This window comes from Ceratotherium simum, chromosome 21 (assembly GCF_057802395.1).
Source record: "Ceratotherium simum simum isolate JZ-2026a chromosome 21, ASM5780239v1, whole genome shotgun sequence".
Taxonomy (NCBI): Eukaryota; Metazoa; Chordata; class Mammalia; order Perissodactyla; family Rhinocerotidae; genus Ceratotherium; species Ceratotherium simum.
The window spans coordinates 18,651,917-18,665,201 of record NC_141920.1 but is presented as its reverse complement, the minus strand read 5'-3'; the positions used below and the strand labels follow the sequence as shown (position 1 = coordinate 18,665,201).

At 46.5% G+C, this 13,285-nt stretch overlaps 1 protein-coding gene across 1 annotated transcript in view; it reads right to left on the bottom strand.

Annotated features, from left to right (window-relative positions):
* PTPRT (protein tyrosine phosphatase receptor type T) overlaps positions 1–13,285 on the bottom strand; it is a 1,015,836-nt gene that overhangs the window by 36,635 nt on the left and 965,916 nt on the right. Inside the window, exons 18-20 of the mRNA XM_087445249.1 lie at positions 9,755–9,831; positions 1,567–1,603; positions 101–198 (exon numbers count right to left, since the gene is read on the bottom strand). Coding sequence (XP_087301375.1) covers positions 101–198; positions 1,567–1,603; positions 9,755–9,831 — 212 coding nt within the window. The remainder of the gene's footprint in view (positions 1–100; positions 199–1,566; positions 1,604–9,754; positions 9,832–13,285) is intronic.

Sequence of the window (13,285 nt, the reverse complement as noted above, 5' to 3'; positions counted from 1 at the left end):
ATATTGAATAGAAGGGGCTTGACACAATGCATGGAACAGAGAGATGCTCAGGAGCGCAACGCCAGCATCCTCTATCCAGGTAACTGCAGGAGGGGCTTACCCTGCCCACTTCCACGAGGTTTGTGACCATGACGATGCTGGCCGAGTTCTCCTGCCAGATCATTCTCCAAAAGTCCTTTACAGTCTCCTGCATTGGACCTGCCAACAGAGAAGGTGACAGGGTCAAAGATTACAAGTCCAGGAAGCAGCCAAGAGGCTGTCCCTGCTGGTTGATCAGTCAAGGCTCCACATAGGTGAGCAAGGGTGAGGCCAAGTGATCCTCGTTGGGACACCCAAGTAGCTGAGACTGGGGCCCATGGCATGTGAAGTCAGAGTATGGATAAGAAAAGCCACATTCCAAACTTGCAAGGTCTGCAGCATCCATGGGAAACGTCGACAGCTTCTCCTCTTCCCTCTGTTGTCCTGCTCAGACCCTTTCCACCAGCCCCACTTCCCCACTGACCCATCACCTTATCTGGACTATATTATGGGTTAATAATATAACTTAGGGGGATTTTCAAAAATTGGGCTCCAGAACCTCAACGAGAGACAGGAAGGAAATTGGGGTGGGGAGGGTGGGAGAGAAGAGATCTGCCAGGAGCCAGATGCTGAGAGCACAAACAGAGAATGCCTGATTCTGAGGTTGACAAATGCTAGAAGCCTTCATCTGCAGCCCAGACAGAAAGGAGGACAAAAAATAGAGAGGAAATTGGAGATAGGATCTGAGAGTCCAAAGCAATTTTCTCAGAAATTTTTCTTTCCATTTCTTGGGCCTTCATCATTTTTAAAATTACAAGGGTCATACATGCATTTGATATAAAATTTTGAATGCCATTTTTCTGTGTATATATGTATATGTAGGTATTTACTGTAACAAGCCTCATATATATGATACGCATTTTCCAATGCCCTTAACAATTCTTACCAAGCACGATATTTTTCATAGCTGCATAATTTTATGTAATATGGAAGTATCATACTTTATTTAACCAACCTACCAGTTGTTGGGCATTTAAGATTTCCCACTTTTTTCCTATTACAGATAACACTGTGAAGAGAATCTTTATAGATAAGTCACTGTCCACATATATAATTATCCACAGGATTTCCTTCCAGAAGGGTTTGAGAAGTGTGATCATTTCTAAGCCTTCTGATAACATACTGGCAAGATGCTTTCTAGGACAGTCGGCCGCTTCTCTCTTCTGGGCGCACACCCATTGAGGAGATGAGGCACCGTCAGCTCCAGTGCTGGACGGTGGATATCGACAGCACAGGCCTGAGGCTGATGCATTTGGTCTGTCCTGCCTGATTATTTGCTAGCGACACCTCCTTCCTCTCTCACTCACGTCCTTCCCGGCTGTAGCTGAACTTGTCACCTCCTTCCTTCCCAAACAAACAAATGAACAATCTCAAGGACCTCTGGAGGCTCTCCAGTCCTACTCTCATGCGACCTCTGTACTGGTAGAAGCTCATTCCTCTCCTCCAGTGAAGGGCAAGGGCCCTTTAGAGGAAAAGGAGGGCACTTACCTTGAGTTGCAATGTAGTGCCGAGGTCGATGGTACCCCTGAATAACAAGAGAAAAGCACAGTGAAAAGCGCCCAGTCAAAGGTTGCAAACAGTGTAATACGAATAGTTATCCTTTCTAAGACATGGTTTCCTCACAGACAAAATGAGAATAGCATTAGACATATCCCAGAGAAGTGGCAAAGAATAAATAAGATAATACATGTTAAGTGCTGATTAAATCACTAAATGTTTATTATTATAGTTACTTGTGAGGTGCCCATGCAGGCTTGCCCTGGAGCTAGTGGACTGGGTGCGAAAACTGCCCAGGCATCATTTATGCTCATGTACCCAGAAAGAGGTGTAGAAAGAATTTTCAGGTTTCTGCGGGACATCAACCCCCAAAAAGTCTTTCCTGAGCCACGATTATATGAGGAACACTGCACGAGGCCTTGTAAGGCACCTGAGAGAAGAAAACAATTGCATTCTTGGCTCTTTGCATTAGTAACAATTAGAAAAAGAAAACTGGGAATGAAATCACACTGCCTCTCTGTGTGACACGGATGGGCTTGGAATTAAAGTCCCTTTCATCGGGAAGGATCCCGTGCAAGTATGATCCAGAGACTCATAAAGCCACTCTCTGATTCAGAGACCAGTTTATGATTGCCCTGTACATTTCAGAGTGCTCCAATATGCCTGCTGTGTTCTGGTGTGGGGTGTTTCTGGTGCTCCATAATCCTAATCACTGGGGAAGAAGTTGAAGATGATCTCTTTTGCCTGGCCGTAGCATACCTGGAGGGTCCCCTTTCCTGTTACAGAGAGGAAGTATATCATATTGGGTAGAAGTTCAAGTTTTGGAAATAGATCTGCATTTAGTACATAACATTGAATGTAATTAGTATTTATTGAATGAATAAATGAGTGAATGAATAAATCAATGGATAAATTTAAAAAAATACAGATGCCAATTATGGAGAATTATTGGTGGAGCGGTTGTTGACAGCCCTGAAATCCACTTTCCTTTATGGTTAACCATCAAGTCCTAAAGTTTGATGAATATCTATTTTTGTCTTTAACATTGGTGATCAGTCCTGTCAAGATGGATGAGCTGACTCAAGACCCCCTTCTTCAGGAAATAAGCCAGAATTACCATCTGTCTGGTTTATGGTGAAATAGATATGGCATCTCTGAAGTTCTGGATGCACTTTCTGATTCAAAGACTAGTTTTAGGGTCCCCTGTACATTTCTCCTCATTCCCCTTGCTCCATAAATATTTAGTAGGTACCTCCTAATTCCTCAACATACTCTAGGAATACCTGCGTTGATTGTCAGTATGAACCCAAGGCCAGAACAGCTGGATTAACCACATAGGAATCAAGAACCCCATCTAAACTCTTTGTTTGAGTGGTCCTATCTTTTTAGTGATGTTGTCAGCTTCTTGAAGACAAACACCACCCCTGAAGTTTAATAAAAAATTCCCACAGAGCCTAGCATAGTGTGAGACTCAGAGCAAATGCCCAATAGACAAGCTACTGACAAACCAACTAGTAAGGCATCACAGCAGGGTGGTTATGTGCACAGACTGTGGACCTAACTGCCTGGGTTTGAATCCTGGCTCCGCCCCTTCCAGGCTGTGTGGTCTGGGGCAAGTTATTTAATCTTGTTGTCCCTCAATTTATTTTTTGCTGTCAAATGGGGATAATAGTATTTACATCATAGCGTAGCTGCTGGGATTAAAAGAGTTAATATAAGATAGTTACTAGATGCCAGGCACTATCCTAAGATTTAACATATATGTCTTTACTATTATTATTATTTTATTGTTTATCTGGCAAACAATTTATTGAATGCCTACCTCAACTAAAAGTCTATGCTGGCCACTAGGGAGATTGTGAGATGGTAAGTACTGCCCTCCCCTCTGCACTCTTGCTCTGCCTATGAATGCAGTAACTGAGCCCTTCTCTGAGACAGAGGTAGGAAGCAAAGTGAGAGGTAGGAAGAGTGATCTGTTTCTCTAAGTCAAGATGGGCAGGGCTTCCCAAGCTCACAGGGGGAATTAGACCGAGGATTTTCTTGAGTAGGTTTGGGAATAGAAATAGTTTCCTAGAGCCTGGGAAGATGTGGTTCCTCAAGTCCACCCTCTTCTGCTATCCCCCTCATCACTCCTCACAGCCCTCGTCCTCCCTGACCTGGGCCATGACACCAGTCTCTTGCTGACCTCTCTGCCTCTAGTCTGGTCCCACAGCCCATCTGCTTCCTGCCAGAGTGAACTTCCCAACACACATCTGATTATGTTATTTCCCCACTTAAAAGCCTGCAATGGCTCCCCATTGCCTGCAAGATAATATCTAAATGTCTAAGCTTGGAAATAATCATCTGTCTCCATCCTCATCTCCAGCTTCATTTCCTTACTTCTAGTTGTCCCTCTCCATCCCCTCCTATGTACCTTGTGTCCCAGCTTCCCCACACCACACTTCAGATGAGACCTCCTTCCTCTCGAGTGGTCCTGCAGGGCTTTGTATACACCTGATTAACACACTTACAGCATGTGCTGCAATACATTTTTTGTACTTTTCTCCTCCTGGGCCATGGGACATGCCACTCAGAGCTGGGTGCAGTTTTCAGGAGAGGCTGGTTGGTAGCATACATGCATGGATATGTCTTTGAGGTAAGGTTGGGGTACTCCCTTAATGCACAGGCTGGAAGACAAAAGACTCTGGAGAAAACTGATTTGGAAGATTCTAATGTGCTTGAAAGTCAACGAGGTGAAATTCTGAGCAAGAAATTCCCATTTCGGTTGTGGGGTGAGATGACTTGGGTTCAATATTTTCATTTATTTGTTAGCTCAGGCATTCAGTATTCAATCAACGGGTATTAATTGAGCACCTACTATCGTGTACAAGGCACTGGAAAGGCAGAAGTGGACCAGATGGATGTGAGCTCTGCTTTTGAGCACCTTATGGACTCACTGGGATAAGGGCTCCCAAGGCGAAGATGTGGGGCTCTGTGGAGCTCCCATGGGGAGCTGACTCAGCCAAGGAGGCCAGAGAAGTGTTCTCTCAGGTGGTGGTGGTTGAATTGGCCTCTTAAGCCTAGTTTGGGCATCTCGACATCCCTGTGGTTCCCATTCCATCCCTTCAGAATGGTCTCTGTTTCCTACCCCTCTCCCCCAGCTCACTGGCTGTCTTGCTCTTCTTCAGAAATAGCAGTCATGTTTCCATGTAGAGTCTCAGCACTGGCCATTCCCTGTGCCTGCTATGTCTGTCCCCAGATCACCCAGTGGTTTGCTCTCTCCCTCCATCCAGGCTTCTGCTCCGTTGTCAGTCACCTCTGGGGGCAGCCCTTCTCTACCACTCTGTCAACCTCTTTCAGCTTTCCCAGGTTTACTTTTCTTTAGGGCACCTATCACCAAATGGCATAATGTTCTTTGTTTATTTCCATGGTTAGTGTCTGTTTCCCCAGCTGAATGAGCGCTCCAACAGGGCAGGGCTGTATCTGTCTTGTTCATGGCTGTGTCCCCAGCACAAAGAAGTGTGCCTGGGCCATCAGCCATGATAAATGCATATCGAATGAATGAATGCATGCATGCTGCGCGCCTTTCCTCACAGCACACTGCATCTAAGTAAAGAGACCCTCTTTGGCCTCCAAGATCCCATGCAGTCCCCAAAGAGAAAACATTCTAACCATGAGACTCCTCAGCACTGGAGATAAAAGGAAATGTATTGCTCAATTGGGACTCCTCTGGGGATTTGCCAAGAGCTGGTACAGAAAACTTCCTAACCTTAAAAGAACTTCGAGTTCATTTAAGTCCCACCTACACAGCATGCAGCTCTACTGCAAACCAGCACTGGGCCTGCCTCCATCTGTCTGTGAGCAATGGGAAGAGGTTCACATCCAAAACGCATTTATCTCACTCTGCACTCACGCATCTGTTACTTACTGGAGCCCCAGATACGATATTTATTTCCAGACTGGTAATTTATAACAGATTCAAGTGGCCAATATATGGTGGGTGTGCAAACAAACCCGCCAGCGGGATGGTTCAGACAGGAGCAGAACCACGGCCTCTGGAGGCACAGACAGGGCTGGCCCCATCCAGCTCATTCTCTAAATGGAGTCATTTTAAGGGATCGTCAAGATCCAATTGTGGATAAATGATTCTAGCGTGGGCAGTTAGCTCTTTGGGGAGCAACGAAGATTTCAGCTGGGGTGGAGACCAGGGCAAAGGGGTGAGGACCTAGATAGGTGACTCGGGTGTGTCTTGCCAGGAATCCCCCTAGAGACCCCAGGAATTTTAACTTTGCTGGAGTATATGGTAGGTTCGCGATTAATGTGATTCCCCTACCCTCCACCCCATGTTGGTAATACCGTGCTAGGAGGTGTTTGTGCTTGGTGTCTTCTCTGTCCCTCCATTTACCCTCTCTTCCTTTCCACGCTTTGCTTTGTGCCATGGGAGGCTGGCCTGTGTGGACTACACCATGCGCTTCCATGCCCTCTGGCTTCTAGTTGGGTTCTGTCAATGGGGAACAGAAGCAGGAGCTCACAGGCCATGCGGAGGTTGGGGAGGTGACCTATCAGGTCACCATGGGTCAGCCTTGACACTCTATCACAGGCTACGGCTCCTACCAGGTAGCCCTCTCCTTATAGTTACTCTCTCCCTCTCTAAGCCTGGAGCTCCCTGCAGTTGCTAGCCCAGGGATACCACACCCCACCCTGCTGGATTCCCTTAATCTTGTTCCCACCCTTATTAAACTCTCCTGGGTTCCTCCCTTTGAGTGAGCTTCTGTTTCCCAATGGGACCCTAACAGATAGATACTTTACATCACTTATCACATTCTTGTGGGGTAGCACTATTATCCCATTTTACAGATATCGGAATGTGTAAATAATTTATCTAAGATCATAAAGCTAGTAAGCAGAAAGGTCTGGATTCAACAGGCTCTACAAAGACTGAACTCATGACTTTGGTCTTGTGAGCCCTTAACTCTAACCACTGGGATCCAGCATCACATATTAAGACAGCATCTAGCAGAGGCTGTCTGGCATGTCTGCACAATCTACTTAAAGAGAGAGGGAGGAGGCTGTGGTGTGTCCCAGGTGGGCAGAGAACTGGATTCTAGCTGTGTGACCTGAACAAGGCTCTTAACCCTGACCCCTGGTTTCTTATCCTTAAAGGCTTGCAGAATGCACTGTAATGATAGAACCTGATAGAACTGGGAGACGTTATTAGTACTGATGTTGCGAAGATTCACTTGCATTTAAAGCAATTTCATTTGTTGCCTATAAAATACCAAATTGTGTCTTGGCTCTGACTGCACTCAGATGCTCACTCAACTTTGGATTGAGTGTCTGTCTAGGAAAGTGACTTTTGCTGGAGGTCACCACTCAGATAACAAATGCCAGATGTGGCAACTTGGGCTGCCGACCCCGCATAAGCCATGGCCCTCGGGGCTGCCGCATCCATTCAGCCATAGACAAGGTCAAGGAGAAATGGTGGGAACCAACTCAATATGGTTTAGCACGTGCTGACTGGGTCCCCACTGTGTGCTGGGTGCAAGGTGTGTCCGGGAGAAGGGGAGGAGGGCAGTAGGAAGAGCCTGGGCTGGGAGTCATTCAGGTCTGAGGTTCCTAGCCTGGTTCTGCCACTGACAAGCTGCATGCCCTTAGATAAGCTTTGCCACCTCTTTAAATCTCAGCTTCCATATCTGGAAAATGGGGGTGATTACTTACCTTGGCGGGCTGTTGAGAAGTCTCAATAAACTGACTCATCATAGGGTCCCGGAGTGACTAATTTAGAGCCACTGGCTATTGTCATTGCTTTACTGTTATCATTAAAGCCAGCAGGGCATGGTGGGGAAGGCACCCCTGATTTAGATGCCTGCTCCCTCTTCCCTCACCTCCTAGCAGTGTGAGCCTGGATAAGTTACATGACCTTGAGAACCTCAGCTTACTCATCTGGAAATGGGTAGTAATGAGACTTACTTTGTGAGGTTGTGGTACTAGTTAAGATAATGTTGGTACATGAGAGGTGATCAATAGTTCTTAGGTTACCTTCTTGCTTGACTGATTCTTACTCGTTGGCTAAGGCAGCACTGTGTCACCTCCTCCAGGAAGGCTTCACTGATCACCCCATCCCCACCTTGAGGCTTTGATTTTCCTTTATGTTCCCATAGCCCCTGCTCTGTGAGGACTCTTTTCTTATCTGATTCTCTCACCAGACTTGAGTCCCTTTTAAGGTCTGTATTTCCAGCACACTGTGGAGGATCTGCTCAGTGTTTGTGAAATGAATACTAGATGCAGGAGGGAAAGGCTGAAGGGTGAATACTCAGGGTGTTTTGTTCCGGGCTGGAGACAGGCTGTTCCAAACTGGCCATGTCCTTGTGAACTTTCCCAGAAAGGCCATAGTGACAGAGACCACGACCTCCACTGAAGCCCCAGCCCCAGTTCCTGACCACATGTAGGCCCCTTGTTAGCCAGGGTCCAGGCATGGAACTAGAAACCACCCTAGGTGTTTCACACAGAGGGAATTCAGTATAGGGAGTTGGTCATACAGCTGATGGGAGTGCTGAGATGATAAACAGTGGACAGTGGGGTGACCCAGAGATTGGCAACAGCAGGAGGCTGTGACCACTGCTAAAACTAGTGGGATAATGGGAGACAGAAGCTGTCAGAGCCCAGGAGCTGGGGCCATCTGGCCAAGCTGGAACTCTGATGGGCTTGCTTGATGGAAGCTGGAGCCGCAGATGGGATACAGCCACTGCTGCTGTTGCTACCCCAGGACGTGAGAGAGGAGGAGAAACACACTGGCTTCTCCCTTCTTTTCACCTTGCAATCTCCCATCAGTGCCTCCCTTGAAGGGGCCAGCTCACTCTCATCCCTGCACTACACACCCATACACCCACACACCTGCAAAGCAGAGTGGGGAAGGACAAGGAATAGATCTGAGGGAAAACAGGCAAATGACCAAAACGAGGCTCAAAAAATAATTGTTGAATTAATGAATCACCTGGCTCAGCCTAGATTATGGGGAATTCAAAAGCATGCCACTGAACTTTATAGCTTGTCTATAAACACACTTGGGAATCAGAGGGACCAAGGTGCATCTCTGAGCCATTCATCAAGGCCCTTGGGCTCCTAGCTGAGGTCCTGAGAAGCCTGGCTTGAATCAGTCACGCTAGGATGTCCATCTGGCCCCAGTGGCCATGCTCCCCTTTTGCAAACTCTCTCATGTCCGTGGGAATCCATCTTGGCTCCTGTTGTATTTAGTCTCTTCCTCAACAGTCTCTGAAATCCTGAAGCAGCCCCTTCCCTAATTGGGTGTCTTAATTCCAGACTCTCCTCCCTCTGATCTCTCTTACTCCAGTGACAGATAAATCATCCAAAGCTCAGCTCCCAACTGGTAACCTCCTTGATCAAAAACTTTCAATCGCTTCCTCTTGCCTACAGGATAAACTCCAACTTCCTAAGTTTGATCATAAACCATCAAAGATCTAGCTCCACTTTATTTTCCACTATTCCCATTAATAGTCTCTGCTCCCCTCACACTGAGCCGCTACATATCCTCTGCTTCTAGCTGCTACAGCTTGGCTTGTGCTGTTCTCTCGAACCAGAGGCCCATCTTCCCCCTCTTTGATTTTAAATTCTACCTGTGCCTGAAGCTTTGGTTCACATCACATTGTGCATTCCTGATGGAAGAAGTGAGTTTTCCCTCACCTCTGAATCCCTGCAGCGTTTTATCTGAACTTATGACACTTATCGCTTTCTAGTTTGCCCTGGAATTATTGATGTGCACAGCTTAGCTTCCTGCTAAGGTTTTAGAGGGTAGAGACCATGGCATTTTTAGCTTTATGGTTCCCATAGCATCCAGCATACAGTAGGCACTTTTAAATTTTTGCTGCATAAATGGCTATACCTTCAAAAGAATGAATGAATGGACAATAGACACACATACAGGTGACTTAGAAGGAACAAGATTGGCAGTTGTCCTAGGGCCCTGCAGAGCAGGCTCCTGCAGCCAGTGTGAAAGAGGATGTAGCTTTAGATGGATAACCAACTTGGGTTATACTAGTTACACGATCAGGGAGGAGCCAGACCACTCTGGACATGTTCTGGGGGGCCACCTTGTTGGGGAGAGAGTGGGGGACAGCCACAGATCTTGAGCCTGCTGTTGTCCACCCCAGACCCCGGCTGCCCAACCCATGAAGACCCTCACATCAATATAGTTGGCGTTGATGTAGTCAGAGTGTGGGTCTCCATCCAGCACCAGCAGCCTCACTCGGGAATGGTCATCTGCAGAGAGAGCAGAAAGCAAGGAGACAGGTGGTAAGAAGCTTTTGGTGAGGAGCCAGCACTGCCTTCCTTTAGAGCCATCCTTCATTAACCACTGCATATCAGGCACTGTGCTGCTACTGTACACACTCTCTCGTTTAACCCCCAGCGCTGCCCTCAGTTATTACTCCCATTCACAGATGAGAAAGTTGAGGCTCAGGGAGAATACTATGCCTTAAAAAGGACCTGTGTGTGCTTATTCTCTTTTTTCCACCTGCCCTTCTGATTCTGGTTTTGTCATTACCTACCTGGGTGAGTAGGTAGGTACTCAACCTGCTTGTTTAAGTCTTAGTAAATTTGTCATTAAAATGGGGATGGAAATACTCTTTCCACAGGACAATGCAAGAGACACCATATGAAAACACTCTGGCTGTGAGAAGTGTTGAACCAGAATTAATATGCTCCATTTTCATGCTTGCTTAAAAAAGGCAAATTTACCTATTTTCCACATGTGCACAAATTGCTTTTCTTTTGCCTCTTGGAATATTGTTGCAAACAGATTGTTGGCCACGTATTGTTATCAATACTATCATTCAAACGAAGCTGACTAAATCATTATAAAAGAGGTCATCCATAACTAAAGATCGTGTTACAGAGAAGACCATTTCAAACACAATCTAGGCATAAACAAGATTTGCAGGCTTTAGTCGATAGCACACTTACTTCAAATAACACCAAATAAAAACCATTTAAAAAAACCTAGTACAGCAGAAGAATCAGGCTAATCCTTTACAGTTAATTAAAGCGTGCTCCAGCACGCTAACAGACACACACAAACAAAACACCCTGGTTGGGTCTGGTTGGGAGGAGGGGGCTCAGCTTGCCGGTCAGGTCACTGGGCACATGTCACTGCACGTCGCTGCATCAACTGGCCAGTCCACCCTACCCTAGGGCAGGGGTGGGGTTCCCAGCAAGTGGGCCAGAAAGCTCTGGGCATCCCCAAGGGTCCCCAGGGGTTAAGGAGGTCAGGTCATCCTCTCCTGTTAGCCTTATACAGCACTTTGCAGTTCACAAGCACAGCTAGTACTACTAACTGGAACCCCTGAGAACAGGGGCATTATTTGTTTTGTTCCCTGACCTATCCTCTGCACCTCCACATGGGGCAGGTACTCAACAAATACTCGGTGAATGTATGAATGGCTTAGCTTGTTGGACTCCCACAATGATCCTCTGAGAGAAGCAGGATGGGTGCTCTTAGCCCTTGTTACAAATGAGGAAACTGGGGGTCACAAGGACTGACTGGCCACGTGGCCAGTGGATGGTGGAGCTTAGAAGAATGGGGTTCTCTTAACTCTGAGTTCAGACACTCCTCCTTCCAAAGGCCCAAGCAGGATATCAGAAACCTCTTCAAGCGTACACAGCAGAGGGAGTTAATGACAGAGAAGTGGCTACCTGGGTGACGGAAGAGGTAAGAAGTGAAATAGAGGAGGGTGAAGTAACTCAGATATAAGCACCAACAAGGACATACTGTCTCCCCAGGGCTGGAGGGACAGAGGGAGGATGCAGCGTTACCAGAGCTCAGGGGCTGGGGCCGCCTGTGGACACTGGAGCCTCAGTGGGCTTCTCTGGCCGGAGCTGGTGAAGAGGAGGAGCCTCTCTGGCTCCTAAAGAAGGCGCCTGTGAGTGGACAGAGGGGAGAAATACCCCGGCTTCTTCCTTTCTCCCGCCCTCCAGTCTCCCACCAGCACATGTCATTGGCCAAGCGCAGCCAGAAGCCAGCTGACAAGAGAGACTGAGATGGGCAACCTGCAGGGGTCAGTTCCTTGTGATAGAAATTTGAACAGAAGAAGGTAAGGAATGGGTCTGTGGATGGACAAACAGGCCCGGGCTTGGCAGGATACCACCCAAATCCATTATTAAATTAACTAATCAATTAATTCAAAAATTATTCATTGAGTATCTGCCATGTGCCAGGCAGTATGCTAGACACTGAGATATACTGGATGCCCCTTTACTCATCATGGGGAAGAGTTTCAGTGGAAGCAATTACAGGGAGTAGGTGGAGGTCTAAGTAACTCCTTTGGGTGGGTGGGGGAGTGGGGTGTGAAGTGGGGGGGAGTTTGAACTAGCCTTTACGGAGTTCATGAGAGCTACCAGAGAATTTACATACTTTATCTCACTCAATCATTTATTCCTCAAAATAGCTCTATAGGTTATTATAATAATACCACAATAATGTAGTATTATCATTCTTTCCATTTCACGGATGAAAAAACTGGAGCCCAGAGAGGTTAAGCAAGTTTCCCATGTTATGTTATCCCAGCCTATGAGTGGCAGAGCTGGGGTTCTATCTCAGGTCTGTCTGATCCTGAACTCCTGCTCTGTTCACACAATGTGCTGCCCCTGGACCTCCAGCATCTTGCAGGTACTACTCCTGGAGTCTGTGCAAATGTTTGTTCCCCAGCTCCTGCAGTATTCTAGCCCAGAAAGTGAGACTTCTTGGGGGACACTCCACCCAGCAGGGATTCAGGCGAGGCACAGCACCTGCCTCTGAGCTCAGGCTGTTAAGCCTTGTTACCAGTGGTTACAAAAACTGTAAGCCTTAAAAAAGTGAAAATGCATATTGTGTTTTCACTCAGTGGTCTCACTAATGACTTATTGATTCAAAAATCTCTTTTATTTATTGAGTTATGCCTTCCCTTGGGGTCTATAGCACTGGAAACAGAGATTCTGGTTTAAAATATTGAAAGGGAATTTTCTTTAATATAAATGAAATTTAAAATCTGAAAGCAAAAATGATTAAAAACAAAACAAAAAGAAACTTACTTCTTTTAGTTAAATATGCTTAAAGATGAAAGGTGCCTCTAACCACCAGATGATGGTATTGGCCAATCGCTCCTCTTCATTCATTCATTAAGGAGACGTTCACTGAGCGCCTACTATGTGCAGGCTTGTTGAAGGGACTACGAAAGTGTTATCAAAATGATACTCACGCTTAAAGAGTTTGTCAGTGTAGTGGGGGAGACAGTGTGTACCTAGAAGTGGAACTTCAAGGTCTAGAAAGTGAGAAATAGAGGGCTTTGTGAAGTAATAATTGAATGAGGAATTTAAGTGAGTAAGGCTTGACCAATGGACAATGAGGAAGAGTCTTTCCATCAGAAGGAACAGCAAAGAGTGAAGCCAGAGATCCTGGAAAAGCAAGAACCTTGGGGGAGCTGCAAGCAGTTTCTTGTCTTGTGAACATCGAATGTGAGGGGATTAGCAGTGGGGGAAGAGGCAGAGGAGGTAGGCGGGGGTTAGATTACAGAGGGCTCTCCATGCCAGGTCAAGGCACTTAGATGCAAGTAACTTAGCAAGTCAATGATCTCTCTAAGCCTTGGTTTCCTTAGCAAAATGGAACCAATTCTATATAGCTCACAGGATGTTGGGATGATTAAATGAGAAAATGCAGGCATGAAGAGTGCTAGGACATCGA